This window comes from Sinohyriopsis cumingii, chromosome 9 (genome assembly GCF_028554795.1).
Source record: "Sinohyriopsis cumingii isolate HCF-2022 chromosome 9, ASM2855479v2, whole genome shotgun sequence".
Classification (NCBI taxonomy): domain Eukaryota; kingdom Metazoa; phylum Mollusca; class Bivalvia; order Unionida; family Unionidae; genus Sinohyriopsis; species Sinohyriopsis cumingii.
The window spans coordinates 80,171,002-80,198,133 of NC_142969.1; the positions used below are offsets into that span (position 1 = coordinate 80,171,002).

The 27,132-nt window shown below is 35.6% G+C and overlaps 1 protein-coding gene across 2 annotated transcripts in view; it reads right to left on the reverse strand.

Moving 5' to 3' along the window:
* Positions 1–13,604, reverse strand: part of LOC149792102 (KAT8 regulatory NSL complex subunit 1-like) — a 72,672-nt gene extending 59,068 nt beyond the window's left edge. For both annotated transcript variants that reach the window (XM_089970621.1, XM_089970622.1), the window contains exon 1: positions 11,626–13,604. In XM_089970621.1, coding sequence (XP_089826747.1) covers positions 11,626–12,956 — 1,331 coding nt within the window. In that variant the 5' untranslated portion in view covers positions 12,957–13,604. The remainder of the gene's footprint in view (positions 1–11,625) is intronic.
* Between the last annotated feature and the right edge of the window lie 13,528 nt (positions 13,605–27,132).

The window sequence follows — 27,132 nt, forward strand, 5'->3', positions numbered from 1 at the left end:
CAATACTAAAATTTGTGGCACACTGTGTGCAAAAAGCATGATGCATATCAATGTTTAATGGCAGAATGCACTGTAAACATCAGCCATTTTGAGCTGGTTTTCGTAGCGCCACCTTCGGGGACCCCCCCCATTAGATACTACATTCATTTTTGCGAATGACAATTATGTCAGATCACATGGTCGCTGTTTAAGCACGTAACTGGGTCGTAATCTCCACTCTCCAAAATGGCGGTCTCGGATTTCATTCAGTACTTTTCACGATTAGAATCACAGCTATGAAAGATTCAATAACTTAGGTAAAGGCTCTGATATTGATGTAGGCAGCAATTAGTTTTTATAAATTATCAAATTCTGATGACTTAGTGATGTAGACGCAGATGAAAAACGTGTAAATTTCGAGTATGGGAAATGGCAGCTACGGTTGGTCACGTGGCCTCACTGACATTACGGTGAACGAGTTCTCTCAAGATTTTAAAGCACATTTAAAAAAATTCCGCGAAAAATAATTACACAGCTATAACAATTGGACTTTACTCTTAAATTTTTCCACATATAACAGATGTGTACCAAAAATGTAAAATGGTTCAAATTGCTGTTAAACATAACATACACTACATTGCTTAACAGTTCACAGGCAGGCCTATGCATATGCTGTCGACTAGGTAACAGGTGTACTATTTATAGCGAGCTGCACTTTGTCACTATGCTCTATGAGGTAAAGGGATAACAAGGACTTTTTAATTTTTTTACAAATTGTCAAGGAATCGCTAAATTTGTAATTTATGTGCAATGTCGATGCACAAGTGATTAAATAAGCAAGGAATATTCAAATTTTGTGACGTCATCAAAATGCTTCCATTAACCTGTAGAAGTTTATGTCATTTTCGTCTGAAATTCGAGCAGGAAACACATTTTGAAAGCTATTTCTGAATACATCCTAAACACCAACTTCCAATAACATAATGCCTAGTTGTGTTAGAAACATCATTTTTCATTGGCTATTTGGCTCTCGCATTAGCGGAACGGTAAAAGTGGGGGGGGGGTTTCTTTATTTTTTTTTTTCGCTTAACGGACCCATCATTTTCGTATTGAGACCACTCTTTATTCCAAATCCCCATCTTATCCTACTTTTTGCAAAGGTACATCTGTCTGTTTGCAGTTCATACCGATCTGCCTTAAATCTGAGACCAAAGAATCTAAAATTTCAGAAACAAAATTTAAATAATGGAATTTACCTTATCCATTGTTCCAAGGCACATGCATTAACATACATTAGGGATAAGAGGCCAAATATAAAATTTCATCTCAGGTTTATAAACAATAGTTTCGTGAAGGTCGAAATATCAGAAAAAAAAAACAAATTAGCAAATAAAATATAATCCTTTTCATGGTTTTTTGCTCATAGCAAGTGGTAGCAACTTTTATTTATTGCCCACAAAATAAATTCTAAAAAAAGTGAGCATTTTTGTACAGTGTAAATATTGAATACAGATCAAGTAATGGAATGTTTTTTGGGGATTACTTCCTGAAACAGACAAAGGGAATATAACCTGACTGTTCTGAGTTTTACAATTTACAAATGTATGTCGTATACAAAAGGTAATGTGTCTGGGCCAATCCAGAATTTGCAGTTTTAATTCCTCAGAATTTGCAATGATGAGAGTATGTCCAATCCAAAAGCCAGACGGGTGAAAAGCTTGTTATCAATCATGTTTTATTCATGTGAAAGTAAAAAACAAAAGGGATTGGCAAATAAATCTGTAAGAACAATGTAACAAGACAATCCAGGTATTTGTTCCTTATAATTGCCTACCTGTATGATAATTCTTGTATCAGATAAATTCATCTAACACTACTGTTTTTATGAATGCCAGTTTAAATTTTTTTTCCTCTCATTTCTTATGAAAAGTTAAACATAGGACTGTATATTGTTTTTATTTATTTATTATGTTTTATTGCATAGTTGTATTGAGCTGATATTTTTGTGCCATTACAGTATTAACTTATATTTTATACTAGACAAAATAATGATAAAATCACAGACAAATGAAGATGTTTATTAGAAAATTATGTTGGGGGGGGGGTCTTACTCTTCTAACAGAAAACAATCACATCTATAGAAGATACATGTAAAAATTTGTATTAATAATTTTAACTACTACATTAATTTCATATCCAAATGTATCAAGCACTTTTAGTACTGTACAGTAGCAGTAATAATACAAACAAATTGAGCTGGTTACTGGTAGCGGTAGCAATGTTATTCATATTCAATATATTATATTTTTAATATAGCGACCAAAGGAGTCTTGATGTTTTATCAGTGAGGCACCATACAATCAGTCATCTTTATCTGTACTATAAATATCGCTTCATATATGGATGCAATACGGTTTTAAATAATTAAAAAAATGCAGTTTCCAGTTTGATATCTGTTGAAATAAAGCATTTCATAATTGTATGGAAGTGTTCTTTATGTTTACAGAAAGAAGATATATTTCATACTCTTAGAATTTCTTTTCTTATATAATGAAATAAGTTCATATTTTTGTAGCATATATGCTTTGTATGTGATGTCCTTGTTTCAAGTCATTTGCCTCTTGTTATTGTATTGGAATTAGAGATTTAAAATGAAACTGGAGATATATCATACTTGTCACAGACAACTAGTGACAATACTTGTTGGCTACTGCATAGTCATTTATGCCATACATATATAAGAATTCTGTATAATTTGACTATTTACTTTACTTGTTATATATACAGCCCTACCTGTTCATGTCGACAAATTGGGGGGGGGGGTCTGAAAAAGAGTTACAAGTTAAATATGTGTGACCTGGCATCATCAAGTAGCATTTACACTTTGAGAAAACAAACAATAGAAATTTTGAATACATGAAGACAAAACCAGTGTGAAATACACTTGTGTATTGTCAAATTACATTTTGGTTACCTTTGTGTAATAAAATCCACAATAAAATATTGCATCGGTCTCATCCTGATAGAAAAAACATTCACTGCGATATTCAAAGTCAGCATTAGCACATGGTTGCATAGCTACGATGTCGTAGCCTCAACATGATTTGTTGTGGTTGAGGCTACAAACTGATCCCATATCATGTAATGGAGCAAAAAATAATCATCACTAAAGTCAGAAAAACAGTGTAGAAATCTACTACATAAGTATAATCACGTTGTGAAAGAAGTTTGGCTTATTTTGAATTTATTAAGCTCTTACAAGATAAAATAAATTGGCATGGTTACACTAACCTGTGTCCGCCATGACGGATAACGCGAGACTCGCGCCGTGACCACTTTTCTACACAAGGCTTGCCAGACCATATTTGGATATTCTACGCTACGTTGTTATCAATCAAGTGGTGAATAATCGCTTCTAGGTGGAATTTAGAAGTTGCCGATAAACTGTATTTACTTATAATGCACAAAATTTCTGACACAAACCGCGCCAAATTTTTACGTTTCCAAATAAGGCCTCAATGTCCTTATATGGCACACAAACAAACGAGGCTGAGAATGGACGTAATCATTATTTAAACATGGTGGACGATCTTAGCAAAAATATCGGTTAAAAAAGGTCAACGAGATTTTACAACTATTTCTACAATGATTTTTTATATTTCTGGTATTAAGTAAGAGGACTACTCAATTTATTTGATTATATACGAGGAACATGTTCAAATTGTTATTATTGGCCTAAAAGAGTGCCGGGTGCAAATCACACCAGCTTGCTCCATTGACACATATGCTCATGTTAGTACCCTGACCACAGGTAGGAGTAAGGGTACTAATGGTTGCGTAGTTGTAGTTATTATTTACATGCTTCAAGTACATGTACTTAAATTGGCCTAGATTTTGGTCAGTCTGTTCCCATCTTAATGAGGCTACCAAGGTGATGGGGCTATTCACAGGGAAATGAAAACCTGTCAACAAGTTGGTTTAAACAGTACATGTATTTAGTTACACAAGTTATCGTGAAAAGTACATAAAATCGAACAAGAGATATGCAGCTGATATGATTAATGAAGGCATAATATTGTGTACATTGAGACATGCTAAATGAAGTTAAAAAGGAAATTTTCACAGCACAATAAACTTGTTTTAATCACCAATCACTTTGTAAAATGCAAGAATCTATCAGATTTCATTGCTTTTATTTAAGTTGCTGTGAGAGACCAACTTTATAGGACCAAACAAAAGCCTATTTTTTTTATCCGACCGCAACATTAAAGCCTGTCGACAAAATCAACTGATTGTTGAATAAAGTACAGGTCGAACTGGCCGCTTGCTGACATAAATGATTAGGTAAGAAAATTGAAGCCTATCAGCAAGATCAACTAATTGTTGAACAAAGTATAGGTTGGAACTGGCTGCTTTGGATAAGTATTTCGGGGTTAATTATTTTATTAAAGATTTAACTTTAAAATGCAAATAGGTCAGAAACATATGGGACAATGCTATGTTGTCGAATTCGCAAGATGCGCTTTAAGGTCTAAGCTGTTTTCCGACTTGACACGTATTTGCGAAAATATGGGGAAAAAACATCAAATCAGATACTATTTAAAAATAGCCTAAAATTACTACAAAAACGTAGACAAATAAATAAACCATAAATTTGCAATCCTGTCAGTGGACTGATGTAATAAAGCTATATTAAAATGAGTGATTACATTACGAAAACCTCTCCATCTAAAAATAGTTGCACTTATGTTTGTGTTGATTCTGTAGGAAAGAAGGGACTGCAACTTTTGATGGTGGGACTCCTATTTTTTACCAAAATGGGAGTCCTGGTCTCCTAGTTTTAAAATTCTAGCGACACCTCTGTGTGTGTGTGTGTGTGTGTGTGTATGTAATATATATATATATATATATATATATATATATATATATATATATACACACACACATATATATAATTAAACTGCCACTGTAAACTGCAGATTAACAGTAAAATTTAATTACACAGGGTTGAGAGAATAAATAGATTCCTCAGCTCTGTAATGCACTTTCTCTCTCGTGAATTTAGAAGAAATGAAAGTATGGCCTCCAGGTACAATTATCTGCAATTTGCTCAAACCTTATTAGGTCTTTACTGCAACAAAAGGCAGAATTTGCACTGCAATCTAAAATAATAAATATGCTCTAAACTGATAAAATTGTGAATGAGAATATATAAACAAATTAGGACCTTAAATCTTGCTTGTAAGCGGCTACTTTATTCTGCCACCATGCGGCAGCGGTTAATTAAACAGACAAAATGTTCAAATCAAATGTGGTGGGAAGAATAAGCGGAAATATAATGTGTAAATGCATCTAACTGTACACAATTTTGAGACACTTAATTTTGTTTTGTGCTACTTGCAGGCTATGTCTCTTCCGAATGTTAATACTCTGAGACATCAGCTGCTTTAATTTAATTCAAATGATATTTTAAATAAGATGCCCAAACATGCAGTAAAGTGGTATAACCTCTTGTTGCTAGGGTCAGGGGAGTAGGCGTATTGCAAGAAATTGACGTGTCACAGCGCCATCTCTTGACATCATGAGGCATTATTTTATGCTAACTCTCTTGATTCTAACTTGCAACGTGGTTGATGCTATGTTATAGTCATGATTTTGGAAGGTGCAATTTGCGTAACTTGTGATATAGCAAGTTTATAAATAGAATGTTAAAACTTGTAATAACTGACATAGCATTGCCATATGACATACTATAGAATCAATTCAGTAGCCGGCAAATTGCAAGACACAACAACACAGAAGGACATCAGATCTAGTCACTTTCAGGCAGCCATTTACAGCCTGCATCAATGAAGATTAGAAAATTCATGACTAGAATTATGAATGTAGCACTTGCAAGCAGCCACTGAAAATAATGCAGAATGAAAGTAGCACCAGCAAACTGCCAAGTACAATCTGCATCAATGAAGAATACAATATACATTGATAGAATTACGAAAGTAGCACTTGCAAGCAGCCACTTACAATAATGCATCAAGGAAGATTAAAAAATACATACACAGATTATGTCAGTAATCCCCCTCCATAAGGTACCTGGTAAAAATTTCACAATTTTTACATCTCTATTCGTAATGAGCACTACTGTGTGGCGTTGTGCAACTTTCCAACTTCACCCATCCTGTCTCTCCTACACGTAAATGAAGTCATGTATTTTGCAGGATGCAAACTGTTCAAATAGTGTATCTTTCAGAAACAGGTAAATTGATGAAGGATGGAAACTTGTGAAGATTGGCCAAGGTCAACATGTTCACTTCCAAATGATGATGTTGCAGGTTTTAACGCCATTTTTCAGCATAAGATAGGCTATACATGGTGGCTAGTATAATCGGTGGAGGAAGAACCCACAAAAGAATCAATGACCCATGAGAGGCTACTGGCAAGCTTTCTCAAATACTTAGAGTGGATGAACCTGAGACTCGAACCCACACAGACGCAGGTGGGATGGCAATGATCCGTAACAGCGAAAACTTTAGACCACTCTGGGCCCCGCTTCTAAATGCAGTTGTACATCCACGATTACTATATGCATCAAGACTTATTCATACAGCAGCAGTTTGGCTTTTATGTAGTCAAATGCTTACTGTGCAAAAACAAAGAAAACAACAAAAATTGTACAGAAGTGTTTGGGGGGTTCTCTACAACACTAGAACTAACCGGGCTAAGGCGAGGGGCACTTTAAAAAAAAGTATGGTCAGTCAATGCATCTCTTAAATAGCTCTTGTTCGGCCATCAGAGTGATACTGAATTTTGTCAATCCAAGTAAGGACTTGTTCCAAACACTAAGATAGACATCACACACTTTCTTACACTCAGCTACTGCCCTATCCAAACTATCAATTCTAGCATCTTTAGCACTCTTCTGAAGTCGTTACAATCTTCGTAAGTTTGCCGATAAATCCCCCAAAATACTTATCCAAATTTATGAATGGCATTTTGTCCAAGTCTCAACATGTCTTGATTCTGAGGTCACGTGCACTACTTATTCCAATACATTTGGAAATGAACACAATAACAAAAGATAAAGTTGTTTATTTGATGTACTTTTATAAATGACCGCATGTACATCTCTGGGTCTTTCTGACTCTGAATTCAATCACTGTAAATATAATTATATTTCCCCACCCGGCCGCCATTCAAAGCCTTTGAACTTGCCGCGCAGCTATTGCATCATCATCTTTTTGATGTACTCTTATAATGGCAACATGTATGTACATCAAGGGGTCTTTCAGTCACTGAATTCTGTCATTGTAAATATCAGCACAGCTAATTGATCAACACATTTTCCCACAAAGCAGGTGGCTGAAGCAGGATTGGCAAGTCTTCAAATTTTGCCGCACACCTATTACATGTGTACGAAGGACTCCGACCTCAGTGATTTTCTGCATTCCAGATCAAAAACTGGCGTCCAAACACGCGTAATTAAGCGTTTCCGAGCTCTCTGATGGTCATGTTAAACCATCATCCAAAAAAGAAATCTCTCTAGTTAAGTCATTAACAATTATCAGCAGGTCACCTTGAAATTGTCTACATGCATCAAGCCAATGATGAACAAGGAAGCTTTTGAAAGCCAGCTGGATTCACCTAAAATGCTGGTCAGTTAGTGTCAATGGCCAGCACAGTACTTAGGAAAAAGATAGAATGGCAAGTTTGGGTTACGGTACCTCAGCACAATATGGCCACCCAGCCCGGAAGCAATGGGAAAAACAAATCTGTACTATTTACAAGTATAAAGACAAGTAGAGGTTGTTGTTATAGGGTTTAACACAATTTGTCAGCGCAAGATAGGCTATACATGGCGGCCAGTTTAAACGGTTGAGGAAGAACACAGGAAAACCCTGGAAAGAAGCACTGATCCACGAGAACCTACTGGCAAGCTTTCTCACATACACACACTGGCCAAGCCCGAGACTCAAACACATGCAGACAGAAGTGAAATGAAAGTGATCTGTAATGGTGAGCGCTTTAGACCCCTTGGGGCCCCAACAAGTAGAGGAAAAGCATGTCTAGAAACCCAATGAACTGGTAATTTAAGCAGTAGAAATATTCTAATATATACAAATACAATGAAAGCTATTTCAAATTGGGAAAACCTGATGTATTGATTAAAATTATGCGAAAAATTAAAAGAAAACAACTCACATTTATCAAATATTAGCTTCCTTAGATCACATGATACTGTGTCTTTATGCATTTTTATTGTTAGTGACATGAATGTGTTGATCTTATGTTCAATGGAGATCAATACAATCATTTTTATAGAAAAGGGTTCATTGCCATTGCCAGAGACACTTTGGTGGGTTGTAAACTTTCAAGTTGACAAGGTATGCAAGTACAGGTACCACAAAGTATTTTGTACAGCAGAGTGCCCTTGCATATCATGATACAATGGTGGTATATTAGGGCCAAACAATTGAATGCCCTGTAACCTCCGTGGCAAGGACCCAAACGTTTTCTTTTTTTAATTTCCGTCTGTCAATAGCTAGAAAATTACATTCTTCTGATTTAGCAAAATAAGACCATATTATATTCATTATTTGAAAGAAAATAATTAACTTGAGAGAAAAAAATAAAAAATAGCTGCAAAGAAACATGCAACACTCCCAATTAAACGGTCATTTCACACCCCATGAACGACACTGTACTGAGAGAGATTTTTGCTAAAAAATAGGTAGTATTGACACTGAAGTTAACAATTTACTATCCAGTCTATCAATGTATAGAGACAGTGGGTTACCAACAACTGGTCAAGGTTTTTATGAGAGCCAGTAAGCATAAACCATACTAGCACAACATATCTAGTAGACATGAGAAAATACACAATATTCCGAGTACAGCTGCTGTCTTTCAAAGATTCAGTCTTAGAAATGAAAACATGTACACATCAACAAACACTAGTAAATAAATACATTTTTTTAAAATCAGAGATCAGAGGTCTCGGAAAGGAGGAGGCTGCAATTTCTACTGGGGGACTCCTATTTTTACCAAAATGGGAGTCGTGGACTCCTAGTTTTAAAATCCTAGTGAGACCTCTGGGTCTGTTTCTAATTAAAATGAAAACAAGGATACAGTGAAAAGTCATAAATAAATTAATTAAATCCGCCCAGGAAATTTCCAATAAAATTGCCTCCTGCACACTGCATAGCAAATAATCCATTAAGGAAATTTACACATTCGCCAATGTCATATTTAGGTCTGCAGTGTTAAATGCAGTTAATTCATACATAATAATACCTGTACACTATTATACATTATCCTGTCCATGGACTATACATTTTCATTATATGGATTTTGTAAGCTCTTGAAGCTTTTCATCCAGCAATAACATCTTTTGGAGATTTACTGGGGTCTCATTATTACATATTTATGTTTATCCATCATTCAAACCACCAATAAACCCTACGATACTATGCCAGGCACTCACCAAACGCTGTAATCTATAAATAGCTTGTCAAAATTTACAACTTTGGGAGATCAAGTTTTCTTGACAACAAAGGGAAATTTGCAACTATGTAGAAAAAAAATGACGATAATTTATGCTACAATAAACTAAATGAATGTGGAGATTTTTTGTTATTTGTGTTAGTGAATTAAAAAAGACTGACAATATGTATACCACATGCTTTTCCTATCCAACAGTAATTCACCTCCTCTAATATGAAATTCTGTTTTCCGTTTAATATCGACGATATATTTAAAGCATATTTTTATATAAACATTTACATAATTCTGGCCTTTTCTCTATCCCAAGTTCTGCTATTTAAAAATGACGTTTATAAATTTTATTATTACTTCTGTAAAGAAATAAAAACATAATCCAGGCAAATCAGAGAAGGTAAATGCACGCTACTATTTACTGTTTCAACTGCATACATTATTGTACTTAAAAACTGAGTAAAGTTTTTACCTCACAACATTCATCAAGAATATGATAGTCAATCTGTGTTTACACACTTGCCATCGCCAGAAGTCTATCCCCTAAAGCTGGTGATCAGACCTATTAAAACTACATATCTGGTAATTCAACGGTTATAAGGTGCCCACTGTGGTCAAAAAGTTGACAGGACATACTTTTGCAGTTTAAATTTTGTTAGCCTTTGGAATGATGTCACCAATTATATGTACTACTGTCTGGATCTTCAGGTTTACGTTACACTGCTCGAATCACTTGATTCAAATGACATTTCAGGTAAGGAGCATCAGGGGGTTTGGAGTACAAAATCATGTTTTTTGCATAACATGCCTTGTTACAATTAGATTAAAATCAGGTCTACACTTCATGTGGGACAGTGATGATCTTATTTAAACCAGATAACACCATGTTATGGCAGGTATGTCAACATCTTGAAATTATATTTCCACATTTCATCAGCACGATCAAAGTTTAATCAGTCCAATTTGTTTTTTATGAGCCCAACAGCCACCTTTCTTAGAATACAGGACAGGCCCTATCTGAAATTAGTGGCCCCAGACATCGGGCTATCAGAATTTTTGGCTTTAGTTAGGTTTTAAGGTCAAAATGACATCTGTTTTTCAAGGTTTCTGGGGTTTGATGTGGATTCAATAATTGTATTTGCAATATTCAAAATGAATTTGTCACAAATTCAATTGTTTGTAAAACAAGGTTATTTTGGAGAATTATTTTGTGATAAAAGACGAAAATGTGCTGTGGATATAATTAAATGGGTAAAAAAATTACTAAAGAAATTCCTTAACTTCTCAATGAAGTACCTGTACCAAGAAAAAGTACAGGTGTGTACAGCCAACATACTGACAATACCAATGTCCCTACGACCAACAAGATCATAGGATAAATGTGACTAAGTTGCACGGCAAAACATGATTAGTTTACTAGTATTCAAAACCAAACTATGACAGTTGACAGACCAGCACACAAGCTGTACTGGTCATGTACTAGAAGTGCTACCAACTGTCAACACAAACTTTTGCTACTCTTGCTACCAATCAGATGCCTTGTAAACCCAAGTAACCCTGTCTTGTACCATTAACTTCTGGGTTTGCATGTACATTGTTCACATGTAAAGTGCAACATTTTAATACCAATAACTGTACCATTTGCATGAAAATAGATCAATTAAAATCATTAAAAGCAATTACCAAGTATATATATATATATATATATATATATATATATATATATATATATATATATATATATATATTTTCACACAAGAAAAGAGCAAACAATATGTAGGCAAAACAAACGAAATTTGTGAGAATCAAACAACCCCTAAGGGATACCACCACAACAGTGTTTCCCTTTACCCTCATTTGCTCTTCAGAGACCCCCAAATTTTGAATCTGACCCCCCAGTTTTGATACCAAAGTTTGATTTTTGACTCAGTCTTGCAGCCCTAGGGGATACATTGCCACAAGGTGGATACCCTGGTCTAAACACTTTAACTGACCTGTTCAATATCAGACAATAGAAATTTTCATACCTGATCCGAAGATTTTTAATATCAACATTAGAAAATATTATGGATACACCAATAAGATGCTCTACATCATATAAGGATCAATACTTGTTTAAAGTGACATCGAAGCTTTTCAATTTTTATTACTTACAAAGAAACTGTAGGACTCTTGATGTTGACGTAGTCGTCTTCATCAGAACTTTCTCCACCAGAGCTGCTCTCTGTTGCATCGGAATCAGTCATAGTTTTCCAATGATCCAAGGCTATACAAAGCTTTTCACTTTTTTTGGCCGACTCGGCAGAAACAGCCTCATCCATCACAAGCACACCTTTTGTTTCCACTTTTGGTGTACTGTTTAATTTTAATGTCAATTTTGCCTGCTGAGATGACTGCAATTTTCTGACCAAATTTACAAGTGCTGCCGTTGACAAATTTTTTACATCTTCTGAATGAAATAAATCAGTCTTCAAAGTATTACTCGGTGGCTTGATCACTTTACTAGCAACCGTCTGCAGATTCTTGTGTTGAAACTCAACATAACTACCCAACTGCTTCTTTATATGCATTTCTAACTGTTTCCCCTGCATCCGCCTTAACCTCCGTACAAGAAACTGTGTCCTTGAATTCAAGTTTTGTTGCATTTTTATGGCACGTTCAGTCAACTTTATCGTATCCATCTCCATGTTCTGTGTATCTGCTGAATTTGGGGTTGACATTTCATCCACGCCAGAAAATGGCAAACAATCTCCCCCAGATGCCACATCACCCGATGGATACTGCTTCGACAGGGTAGTCACTGATGTGTCGGAATGTGAAGTCGACAAAGTCACAGACGATGTTGCCAGTGTTGATATCGTAGTAAGACACATTTGTTGGCCTGGTACTATCTTTCCAACACTGATTAAAGGTAAACCTTTATAATGCGTTACAATTTGGGAAGATGGAAGTTTTACACAACTATGGCCATTTACTGCATTGTTGCCATTAAAAGCTGTTTGTGGATATTTTCTTGATCCATTGGGTCCAATACTGGAGGGTTGGTTCATCGTAGTTTTCCCAACTAAAATGGGATATCCATTTAGTTTTGTGGCTGGAACAGTATTTGCATGCGGAACAGTTTTACCTTGTATATAAATGCTCGACAAATTCTTCAACTGTGTCGAATTCTGTTCATTTGTAACAAGTAATTGGGCATGTCCATTTAGTTGTTTCAGTAATTTTGTACCCGAACGATACGCAGGTCTCGAGGTGAAATCTCTTAACGATTTCCTGCTTGGGTCACTTGAAACTATGTCTATACCGTCACTGATAATACAACTTGGTTTGCTCTGGCCGAACCCTTCCAACCCCAGGGTAGGGGATTCACTGACGTTAGGGGGAGGAGAAGAAGGCAGTGAAATTCGAGACTGTGAGGCCGCTTCGGTTAAGGCCGGTGCCATAGCGGCCATACAACATAGTCTCAGCGAGATGGGTGCCGACATACATGAACTTCTACGCTCAAGAACAACATGGTGATCAATATATTAAGATCGATCAAGGATTTTCTCTTTAAAGTATATTTAAGGATGATGGCTGTTGAAGATAATAAATGCAGTTACATTTCCTAGTGACAAGATATTAGGATCAACGACGCCCGAAAATACCGATACCTTGCAAACTAATTTACGCACGTGACATGTCAATCACAGCTACGCAACTCCCGAGGTGAAATAACATTTACAATTTCAGCAATGGCATTGCTTATTAAAACATTCCACAATTACAGGAACATTAGTTAACGCATTTACCTACATTCAAAATAAGTTGTCATGACCTAAATAAATGGAAAGGACTGAAAAACACGCAGAATGTTATGTCCCACGTGATCAGGCCACGTCCGGGTGATGCTTGCAGTATTTCGGAATATCAAGACACCATTTTCCTTTCATAAGCCCTTCCTAGACACGATAATGCTTCTACTTGCAAGCTTATAACTTCCTAGAATTCTTCCGATACATTTTGCTACGTTGTTTTAGGTCTGATAAGTTACCAAAGGAAACAAAACTGACGTTTTTCTGCCGCTCTTCTTCTCAGTAGGTCAGTTTCGAAATGGCGTATACAGCTGAACAGGGAAGGCCATGCATAACAAAAATGCGGGATAATGTGGTAAGGCAAATTGCGCCAATATAAGGACCCCTCTAACTGTGTATTGTTGATTGGTTGCTTTGTGAGTGTGTATTGATTCCATCTACTGTACTTCCTCCTCGTATATGTCGAAACGATTTAGGGAAACAAAATAATTTAGTATTTAATTTATGTAAAGTATTTCCCTTATAAAAACACAAAAAATGTTATACAAGTTTACTGTGATATTGTAGGAAATTGCATTACAGCTTTGCTTACAGAAATAAATTTCTACATAATAGCACTACAAAGATAGTGACTAAAAATCTGAAGAGCATTGCAAAATACTATTGTCCAGCTTTACGCAATAATTCCTCCAGCTAACATCATTAGATTAGAGAATGTAATTGCTTCTGTATTTAATTCTAAACGAAAATGTGAAACAATATATATTTGCCTGAAAAATTCAGTTAAAATTAAACCATACGTCGTAAAATCTAGGTCATATACGCATTAATGGTAATGTAAAATTTACGAGCAATTTCTTACCTGTTTTCAATGAGGCATTCTAAAGATAAAGGTATTCTAGCAAATATACCAAACGCCATTCAAAACAGAAGATCGTGACATACAAGGACAAAAAGATTTTATTGTTTTCTGATAATCAAGATTAGATAGTAGTTAACATTTGACAAATAGGAGGGTGTCATAATTTAAAGGTATATATAAACAATCTTTGCATCATTACCTTATTTACAGCTAAAATGTATGTGATGTATTGAAATATCACAGCTATTGTTTAAAGCAGGTTTAGAGAGTATGTATATAATGTTTAAAGCAGGTTTAGAGACTTTGTATATAAGTAGTCCAGTAAACTTGTTCAAGTTCTATTTCTCGCATACTTAGCAGTCTTATTTTATCTTATGATTTTGCGTTAAAGAACTTTTCACTGCCACTGAATTTACATTTAGAAAGAGACAAAGAGTTTGGGTAAGGTACTGACAAGATGTACTGTTTGTCAACGTTATTTAAGTTGTAGGCAATTTTGTTTTATATGAAGTCATATTTAATCATGTTGCAGAGAGAGAGAGAGAGAGAGAGAGAGAGATTAAAAGATATATAAATGATCTTCATATTTTTTTCCGCTGAAGAATTGCGTTTTAAATATATTTTTTACAGAAGAGTTTTTGTTGGTAACAGAACAGTATAACTATGCAGTCCTCAACATCATCCTATAGTGCGTTTGGAGGATGTGAGGATTGTTGGGGGAGGGGTTGATGTGGGTATTGAAAGCAACTTTATAATTTTTTAAGAGATTTTTGTCTGAATTATTTTCTCATCGAAAAACAACTTTAGTAACTTATATTGTCTTCTATTTAACATGCGTGATATTTAATCAGATATTTTCCTCATGCAATTTGACCGTTAGTAGTTCCTAGTTTCAGTTTTGTAAATCCGGTCCATGCAGGGCCGGATCAGGTCAAATGCTGGGGTGGTGGGATGTTTACAAAATTTCAAAAGGGCCTAGACTTCTCTTGAAAAGTCACCAAAGCAAACGTGTATGTGTCTGTTTACTCAAAGTGTGTATACTATCAGCAAGAATAACATGATGGTCAAATTTCAATGACTTTTTTAGCAGGGTAGGAGGGCGGACCTGCCCCTACCCACTTTCCGGTTCTGCCATGGTACGCATGCCGACTTTGTCAGTATATCGTTTAGTAAAGACCAGGTTACTTTCAGTTTGCGTTTAAAAAAAAAAAAAAAAATTGGCAAGAGGGACAACAAAGTGTGTAATAATATTAAATGGTCACAGCGTAATATAATATCAATTTTAACGTAAACACAGTGACCCGAGGTAACCACACAGGAAAAGTTGAGTAAAAACGTGGGGTTTACTCATGTATGGCGAGATCTGTACATTTTGTGGACTGTCTAGTCATTTGTGAAATTTGTTTTTATTTTATTGATTTTCTCTACTAGTTCTTTTAATGTGTTTGATCATTTCCAACTTGAACAAATTACAATGACTGGATGTTACGATGTCGATAAATTACTTTAGCTAATGTTCTGTTACACGACAGGATACGTGTTACGACAGGAGAGGAAGACAAACTAAGTTCATTTGCACCCTAGGTGTTCATAAAGAAAATTGCGTGTGCATTTGTTAAAATTCTATATTTATTCACGTTTGCAAAATACATTGTGGATTATCTGCCGAGTACATATGGTTACGCTCTCCATACCCACTCACCCTGTCTCTCATTTTGAAGAAAGAAATACTGTAGACTAAACTTGCATGACACATGGTGCATACGATACTATTTGCAAAGCCTGATTATGTTCATCATCATGTATTGTTAAAAACGCGCTCATCAATGCACACCACCTTTTTTTCGTCCATTTTTTTTGGTTGTTGTTTCCTTTTCTTTGACTAATTTATTTTATGACTTGCTGTAAACATTTGAGTCATTATCGTCTCATAAAACTGTCAATGTAGGTCACATAATCGAATAAGCTGGCAAACGGTTCCCTGAAACGATACCAGTTATTGTTTAGTGTACTTGTAGGTAAAATATAGACAGGCGAAACCTGGTGAGTATCAGATCTTGCGATGTTTCATTTCTATAAGTTTCAGCAATCATGGGCGCTCGCACATATGGACAAGGGGACGGGGCACTTCCCCATTGCCCCCTTTTCACTTCTAAACATGTTTTGGCCTACATTCGTAAAACTTGTTAGCTGGCCACTACAGGTTTGCCCCCCCCCCCCCCCCCCCGCGTCGAAAATAATTATTGGGGCGTCCCTGCAGCAATGCATAAGTTGTTGTTCTTCAGAATAAATTTGTAAGTCATGAAGAAAACTGCGATAAAAAAGAATACGGAATGATTGATCAGTTGTTAATAAATGTTACGAAGAAGCCAATAAAAACCAAACCAATTGATGGTATTTTATTCACCAGTCACCTGTTTATGTGGTTAAAATAAATTGAAAGAGTAAGCTAGAAGACTGAACGTAGTGTCTTGTCATCGAAACGAGGCATGATGACAATGAGTTGTTAGAATAATTAAAAAAAAAACTGGATTCCACTCTAAATAACCTATCACTAGAAACGAGATTCTGTAAAACACAACACTAATATTGGTCGGCGGCGGTATGTCTCGGCACGTGTTAGGCTTTAACGGACAAGTGGCAATACGTTAATTACATATAATCAGTGGACGACACATAATCTAATAATTGCATGAAATAATGATACATCATTTTAACCCTGAATTTGCATTATTCATTAAAAAGAAGATTTCAAATGTAATACGCATCTGCTCCTTACAGTGTTATTATTGTTGGGATTTTTGTTGTTGTTGGCTTTAAAAACAAAAATTTTTAAGGCACACAAGCTAGAAACTTGGCCGTGTTTACCAAGGTTACCAAGGTGACAGATTGGAGTTAGCTATACATTTGTTATTTTGGAAAATGATTTTATATTTCCTACCTTTCCCAATTGTAAATTAACGTTTCATCTTATATCAAGAGCAAAAAGTCAACCTTTCTCTTTTTCTGTAAGTTTGTATAGTGCTTTAGTCCATAGTGTGTATTTGTGTGTAATAATGTAATTAAGTAATTCAAAGGGTCTCAAACACACAGCCAGTGGAGCAGGGCTGCCGATAAGGTAGGGCAACTAGGACGAAATTCCGGGAATTCACAACGGGGGGACAACCGTCGAAGTAAATATTTTTTTAAATATTATTTTGTTTAAATTCAGAGGGGCCCATAAATCCTGTCCACGACTATGCCGTGGAATTATTTCCTACTGCCCGCAACGACACCCAGAATTTTCAACATAATTAATAATGCATTTTTTTTTTCTCTTCGCAGCCAGCCAGTTCTGATAAAAATTAGTGTTACATGATTTATTCCTCGTTTGCATCATTTCAACCGGCTACCTTTTTATGAACCGCGTTCGCTATCTGAAAATGTTTCAGTGATGCGGCCCTAGGGCCAATGAACCAGTTAGTAGTCATGTGGGCTTCGTGGTGATTTGAGTTTGCGAACCCTGTATGTTATCCCTAGTATGTAATGGGGTGCAGTGTTGTAATCCAAAAGTGACATTGAAAATGTCGGCTAGAAGACCCGTTTGTTATTCGTTAACATTGGTTTTTAAAGCAACAAAAATAGGTAAATTAAATAAATTATGGACTTAAAATGAGTAATAATGCATTTTGAATATACTAAGAATATGTAAGTATAAGTTAATAATGCAACAACGTCGTCCGTAACATATTGCAATGGATGCCCCTTTTTTCAACCCCTTCAACAAATCCATGTTGAACCTCATTTGTATAACAAGCAGGGAGTTTTCATTCTCTCTGTATAACAATAAAGAACACGTGATATTTATGATGGGTTAGGTAGGGAGTTTTCAGTTGCCCTTATAACAAGAGAACATGTGATATTTGATGTGCTAGGTAGGGAGCTTTCAGTCTGTCTTTGTACGAACAGCGAACGGTTGATATATGATTGACAAGATTAGGATTTTCCAGTCTCACGGTATGACAATAGGGAAAATGTGTTATATGATTGCCAATGTATGGAGTTTCCAATCTCCCGGTATAGCAAATGCGAAAGTGTGTTATATCATTGCCAATGTATGGAGTCTCCAATCTCCCGGTATAACAATAAGGAAAATGTGTTGTGTGATTGTCATTGTATAAAGTTTCCAGTCTATATGTATAACAATAGGGAAAGTGTGTTATATGATTGCAAAGGTATGGAGTTTCCAGTCTCCCGGTATAACAATTTACAACAGGTGATAATTGATGGCACAAGTAGAGTTTCCAGTCTTCCTGTGTGTTTTTCTCACCAATTGTCTATTACGATGATTTAGCGCATCTTCATTTCAGAACTTCTTGGCATTAGGGTAAGACTATTTAATTTCGGGTGGGGGTGAGGAGGGGAGTAGAATTCGGGTTTTCTAGTGAACCAGGATGTTTGTTTTACAATGGGTGTAATTGAGTTCTTTCTGGACTTATTTTTAGAAACTGGGGCAATAATGTTTTTATTTTAATTTTAGAGGTATTTGGTCTTTCTAATTTTCTTCGCCACCCCAGCCATTTCAGAAATATTATTTTAGTGTAGTTCATTTAAGAACTTCAAATATTTATTGATTGGAGCAAATTTTAGCAATTTTCCCATTTTCCAATTTACTTACTGGTCAGAACTAGTTTTTTTTTTTTTTTGTTTTTTTTTTAATGCTGTTATTGAAGCGGCAGTAGACGAAGTGGGGGGGGGGGGGCGCGAGTGGCCGATTGGTCTAAAGCGCTCTCTGTCACGGATCACTGCCATCTCACCTCTGTCTGCGTGGGTTCGAGTCTCGGACTCGGCCAATATCGATATGTGAGAAAGCTTGCCGGTAGCTTCTCGTGGGTCAGTGGTTCTTTTCGGGGTTTTCTCGGGTTCTTCCTCCAACATTAATACTGGCCGCCATGTATAGCATATCTTGTGCTGCAGAAAGGCGTTAAACTCTATAACAACAACAACGAAGTTATAGGAGTTGACAAAGAACATGTTAGGAAAATTAAGAATCGTGGAATTCCATGTTCTAAAGGACAGTAATCCGTCTTTGAGAACAGTCTTGGACGAGTAATAGCCCGTTAAAACCTATTTTTAGCAACTTTGCCAGTCAGGCGAGTATGAGTCATCGTTGCTCGGGGAAACAAACTTAACCTATGAACCTCGTGAAGTGTACGCAGCGTTATATATAGCCGCAAGGCCGTCTATGTATGAAACTTGTTATCATTGACAGGCCTTGATATTGTTCCCAATGTACGCACTTATTTTAGTAATTAGGTACATTAGCTGGTGGTTCCGATTCTGATTAGAGAAGTACAAAAACACTGGAATTGTTGGGGGGTCCCTGCTGCACTGTCTTCACCCACGTATATGATTATCACTTATATAACTTTAACCATTTTTTAATATTGCATATAATACCATTAATATTTTTAAATGCTATAGTATTTTATTTTTAAAACTATTTTTCCATATTCAAAATGCACTTTTTTATACATAACATACGTAAAATTTAATTGTATAATTCTGTATAGAAGTAAGATGGTGTTGAATCGGTGCTGTCAGAATTGACTTCTTGCTACCAAACTTCAACGTATTCCAAATATAATAACATAGCAGTAATTTCATTTTTTAAGCACCATTAATTTTAAGGACATTCAGTTTTTGCTGTTAAATGTCTAATGATGAACAGTAAGATGTCTCTTTCCTAATTAAACCTGATGGTTAAGTAATTTAAACATTATACAAATTTTGATACTAGAAACCAACTAATTGCTGTCTACAAATCAGCAATAATGTAAATTGATTCTTTTGTTTGAATTCACGGGCTTCTGATCTTGATGGAGAATGCATTGGGCCATGTATTGACATACAGTATATAAATGCTATGAACCATGGATTGATGCAGCTAATATATTGGGGGGGGGGGACGTAGTGTTCAGCTATTAAGTTTTATGGGATGCAGACCAAAACATGACACATCTAAATGCTTTGGACCATGGACTGACACATCTAAATGCTTTTGGACTATGGAGTGAAACATCTAAATGCTTTGGACCATGGAACACATCTAAATGCTTTGGACCATGGAATGACACATCTAAATGCTTTTGGACTATGGAGTGAAACATATAAATGCTTTGGACCATGGAACACATCTAAATGCTTTGGACCATGGGCTGACACATCTAAATGCTTTTGGACTATGGAGTGAAACATATAAATGCATGGGACCATGGACTGACACATCTAAATGCTTTTGGACTATGGAGTGAAACATCTAAATGCTTTGGACCATGGAACACATCTAAATGCATGGGACCATGGACTGACACATCTAAATGCATGGGACCATGGACTGACACATCTAAATCCTTTTGGACTATGGAGTGAAACATCTAAATGCTTTGGACCATGGAACACATCTAAATGCATGGGACCATGGACTGACACATCTAAATGCTTTGGACCCTGGATTGATATGTTTAAATACCAGCATATGTCACTACATGAGCGAAAGAATCAGAGAAAATGCCATAACACAAAAGCCAAACATAGAATAACTGATCTCTATGCAAAAAACAATTAAAGTTGACATAAAGGTCACAGTGACCATGTTTTCACTTTAGTACTGCTATAGCTTTTCATGATAAGATGATTTTGGATAAAATGCATCAAGACATGGACCAATTTAAAAGCAAAACACATGAATGGTACATTACTTCCCTTCCATAATGTTTAATGATCCTCAATCATTATTAAAAACTGAAATTTTATGCAGAAAACAATTATCTTTATTCTGCCAAATAACTTTGACCTTTGATCTTTTGACCCCTCAAGTCAGTAAACTTCTTTCTTACTTCCTTCTTCTTTGGTCTGGATATGTGCCAAATATCTAATAATATTGTGCAGAAACAATTTTTTGTTCTTTCCTTTAGGATAATCTTAACCTTTAAGTTTTTGGCCCTGAAACTGAAACAGTTCCTCCTGTGTATGCAATCCTCTTAGATACCATAGATGGTGGACAAACAGAGTTATTATGTGGGATTGAAATAGATGTAATGATGGATGGAAAGACATCATAATATGCTCCATCATGTTGTGGACTTAATTCAGATCAGTTATAAATTTCAAATCACCAGCTACTGAAAGATTTTTTTAAATATAAAACCACTCTATTCAATTTCAGAAGGAGTATTTGTCTTTTTTAAGCCATCACTGTATTCTGTGATTATCAGACATTCCATTCTTTAAAAAATTGTAGGAAGCTTGAAGTGTCTATTGGCTGTTCATCTGTATATTGCCAATCACATTGGTATTTCACATCATATTGTACATAACCTATCACATCAGCATTTTCCACCATGCTGTACATTGCCTATCTCAACTGTATTTCACACCATACTGTACATTGACTATCACAATAGCATTTTTAACACGATACTGTACATAGACTATCACATCGGTATTTTATACCATATTGTACATTTCCTATCACATTGACATTTCACACCATCATAAATATTGCCTATCACGTCAGTATTTTACACCATACTGTACACTGCCTATAAGGGAAGTAGTTCACACCATACTGTACATTGCCAATCACACTGGCATTTCACACCATGATAAATATTGCATATCACATCAACATTTCACTATACTGTAAATTGTCTATCACATCTGTACCTCATATCATACTGTACACTGCCTATCAGTGATATTTCACACCATACTTTATATTGCCTATCACAGTGATATTTCATACCATACTGTACATTGCCTATCACATTGGAATTTCACACCATTCTGTACCTTGCCTATCACATTGGTATTTCACACCATAATAAATATTGCATATCACATCAACATTTCACTATACTGTAAATTGCCTATCACATCTGTATCTCATATCATACTGTACATTGCCTATCAGTGATATTTCACACCACACATTATCTTGCCTATCACAGTGATATTTCATACCATAGTGTACATTGCCTATCACACTGGAATTTCACACCATGATGTACATTGCCTATCACATCAGCATTTTACACCACATACTGTAATTAATCTTTGAGACAATACATTGCTTTCTTCAATATATAAAATACCAATTTATTTTGTCTTTCAAGAAAAGTTATTGTAACTCAGTACAGCCTACCAGTATATGTGAAACCATGCAGTACAGTATTTTGATACCAATATTTGCCTAGCCCAGTGAGTAAACAATCACAAGACCTATTTAGTATGCACAGGTTTAGCCTATATATGTATACTATTAATAGTAATATACTATGTGTGTCACTGAAGGAATATCCAAAACATCTATTATGGTCAACTTTGTAAGTTTATCTGAAGTACATATGGTAGGCACCTATATACATGAGTGGAATTTTCCATAATTTTTTATATTCCATACTCAGGTTTGGCCCTAGGATGTGCAGGGTCCAAGGCAGCATGCGGGGTCCAAAGCAGCTAGCAATGAGCAGGGCACCAAGCAAAAAAATTGCATTGCAGAGTTGATTTCCTGAATGTGCGGGGCCCAAGGTGGTTGCCTTGCTCGCCTTGCCCTAGGGCCGGGCCTGTTCATACTGATCTGATACAATTTAAGAATACCTGTGGTTTTTACACATGTATGCCATAATTATTGAAACTCCTGGTAGAAATTCATAAAATACAACAATACATGATGTTCTCACACAAGTACTATGATTTCTTAAATCTCAGGCAGATATCAGATAAAACAACAATGCATGTGGTTCTCACACATGTACTGTATGATCACCGAAATCCCAAGCATATCTAATTCAGGATAAGAATGCATATGGTTCTCATACACGCTCAGTAATTATTCTGTTATGTATATTAATTTGCATTGCTTGTTTCTTAGGTTGTTTTAATTTATTATTTCATTATATGCTATTGTAATGTAACACTGTATGTTGGATTTAACCTTGTCCAAAATCAAGTTTATTTTCTACTTGACCTGTTAATTTTTTATTTTATTCTATAAACAACTAATACATAGCTAAATTATTCTCTCTGTGTATGGGTTTATTATCAGGATTATTATTAACATAAGCAAATATGTTTACTTGAGTCTGGGTCTAGGCTATTGGAACTCCCCTACAATTTACATGGTGTACCTGATATCGTCCAGGTTATATATTGTAGTTTTAATAACAGAATTTCTAATAATAGCTAAAAATTTATTTTGTAAACATTAAGAGCTTTCCAGAAGGTTATTTTCCATTAGGTAAAATGATTCGTTTTAGAAAATGTTAATTGTGACCTGATGTAGAGTGGATGACAATATAATCTTCTTAAAGGAAAAATTATTAAATCGCGCTTTAAGATCTAGCAGAATCAATTTTGTATTATTATTGTGTCCAGAAGTTCATTTGGGCTGGAATTTATTTCTTCAAATTATTTAATTCAGTGATTTATTTCTCTCTAGAAATACAGAGTGTTCATACAAATATTATTCTAAGAGAGAGACATTCACTGGGATTTATTGTGAATTCAAATCGGAATTATATCACTGTGGCACGTTAGCATTATACAAGTCATTACAAGCACATCAGCATTATACAAGTCATTACAGGCACATCAACACTTTCAGTCTTGGACTTAATTTTGTCTTCTACTAAAGTTTATTCAGAATTTTTATTATTGGGACTTGTGTCGGTAATTCTAGGATTATTTTGGGATTTAATTTGCTTTAACTTTGTTCCTTATTTTTTCATTTTCACTTCGTATTCTAGAGAAATAAATTATTTCAATGAATATGGACCATGTAAGACTTCTGCTAACCTATAGTGGAACTATGAATTAACACTAAGGCATTGAGGAAACTAGATGCCAGATTTCATTATGGACCAAGAACTATGAATCAGTCATCAACAACAATTTTCTCAAGGATATCTTTATTTTCATGAATGTGACTACTTGATTAACATGAAAACTGTATTACTATGAAGTAAAAAGATATTTTATTAAGAAACTGTTAATGTTCTTTTGTTGTCATTTTGATATGTACTCACAGACATACACATGCACAGACATACAACACATATACATATTCATTTAAGACCTTTTACACTATATGGTGGGGCCCTGAGTGGCCGAGTGGTCTAAAGCGCTCTCCGTTATGGATCACTGCCATCTCACCTGTCTGCGTGGGTTCGAGTCTTGGATTCAGCCAATGTGGGTATGTAAGAAAGCTTGCCAGTAGCTTCTCATGGGTCGGTGGTTCTTTCCGGGGTTTTTCTGGGTTCTTCCTCCACCATTAATACTGGCTGCCATGTATAGCCTATCGTGTGCTGAAAAATGGCATTAAACCCTACAACAACAACAACAACACTATATGGCAGAATCATACACATTAAGTGGTACCTTCCAACCCCTAGCAAGGTGTAAGTTTATGCTGAGAATAAAAAGTGTCATCTGAGCATACCAATTTACGATCTGAGCATAAAAAGTGTGATCTATGTATTACATACCATAATTACAATAAAGTATGAAAAATGTTCTATTAATGCTAATAACCTGGTTAATGCTCCTGTCACAATCTCAAACTCCCAGTGTATTACTACCAGAATACAAAATACAAATCATACTGACAAATTATACAAACAACATAGTCCATATATTTAAATTTCCACTGAGCAATCATAAAGTCAGCTACACAGTTCACGTATCAAGCATGGTGATGTAATAAGCTAGCATGTTGTGTTACATCACTCTCATATTCTTTCTTTAAATTTTTTTAACTCACTGTTAATTGGTTTTTTTTCTAAGGTACCCTGGATGGCATGTGGTCTAAGGCACTTGCTTTACAGACCATTTCACCTCCATCTATATAGGTTCAAGTCTCAGGTGGACCAACAAGAGTATGTAGGAAAGCTTGCCAGTATTTTCGTGTGGGTCAGTGCTTTTCCCCCCAAAGGTGTCCTTGATTCTTCAGCCACCAGATATACTGGCCACAGTGTGTAGCCTATCTTATGCTGCTAAAATCCACTAAACATTTTTTTGATTCAACAGGTTTAAAAATCTCTCTCTCCGCTATCATTGTTCAGTCATTTAACATTCAAAAGTCACATTGATATACCTGCTTCATTCAACCCTTCTTGTGCCATTATTTACGTCCTCTAACCAGTTCTCTTCATTAATATAAGTTGGTAAGGCGTGTCTTCAAAGTGAAGAAACATGTCATGGAAATCTGTCATATACAACTGCTGTAAATATACTATGGTGATAGGTAAGGAGGCCTATGATGGACAAGTGTACTCTTATGATGTTGTTATGCAAAAGCCTTCTGTTTTAGAATATTCCCAAATTTATATGATGTGTGTGGGATTAGAGATCATGATAATACAATCATGTCCATTTTTTAAAACTTTTACCAAATAAGGATGATCCATATACAGACAAGTGCAAAACATAGTTCAACAAAGAAAAGGGTAATGATTATGCCAAATGCGTATTGGTTGATAATAAGGCCAAAATTGTATTGGTTGATAATTAGGCCAAAAGTGTATTGGTTGATAATTAGGCCAAAAGTGTATTAGTTGATAATTAGGCCAAAGGTGTATTGGTTGATAATTAGGCCAAAAGTATATTGGTTGATAATTAGGCTAAATGCATACTGGTTGATAATTAGGCCAAATGTTTATTGGTTGATAATTAGGCCCAAATTATACTGGTTGATAATTAGGCCAAAAGTGTATTGGTTGATAATTAGGCCAAATGCATATTGTTTGATAATGAGGCTCAAAGCATATTGGTTGATAAGTAGGCCAAATGCATATTGATTGATAACAAGGCTCAAAGCATATTGGTTGATAATTAGGCCAGATGCATACTGGTTGATAATGAGGCCAAATGCATATTGGTTGATAATGTGGCCAAATGCATATTGGTTGATAATAAGGCCAAATGCATATTGGTTGATAATGAGGCCAAATGCATACTGGTTGATAATGAGGCCAAATGCATATTGGTTGATAATGAGGCCCAAAGCATCATGGTTGATAATTATGCTAAATGCATATTGGTTGATAATTAGGCCAAATGCATATTGGTTGATAATGAGGCCCAAAGCATACTGGTTGATAATGAGGCCAAATGCATATTGGTTGATAATGGGTCCCAAAGCATCATGGTTGATAATTATGCCACATGCATATTGGTTGATAATGAGGCCAAATGCATACTAGTTGATAATTAGGTGAAATGCATATTGGTTGATAATGGGTCCCAAAGCATCATGGTTGATAATTATGCCAAATGCATATTGGTTGATAATGAGGCCAAATGCATATTGGTTGATAATTAGGCCTAAAGCATATTGGTTGATAATTAGGCCAAATGCATATTGGTTGATAATTAGGCCTAAAGCATATAGGTTCATGGGTGTGTTTAATCCACATCACATATCTAAATACCATCTTATGTAACTCTAGTGCAATAGTGTCTAAGAAAATAAGCTAAAGACAAACTCTGACCACGAGAGAAACTGGGCTCAATACAAAAGTAGCATAAATCACTAAACCATGAAATATAGGTCACAGTGCCTTAGTTTTCACTGATGGATGTTGTACATCTCGTGTTGTAATTATGTGATAATGTAAATGACTTTATGGGCAATAGTACTTGAAAACAAGGAGTCAAAGGCTGCATGTTATATAACTGTATGAGCAATAGTGCTTGAAAACAAGGAGTCAAAGGCTGCATGTTATATAACTGTATGAACAATATTGCTTGAAAACAAGGAGTCAAAGGCTGCATGTTATATAACTGTATGAACAATAGTGCTTGAAAACAAGGACACTAGGGCTGTATGTTATATGACTCTGAACAATAGTGCCTGAAAACAAAGACACTGGGGCTGCATGTCACATGATTCTGTGGGCAATAGTGCATGAAAACAAAGACACTGGTGCTGCATGTTACATGATTGTGGGCAATAGTGCCTGAAAA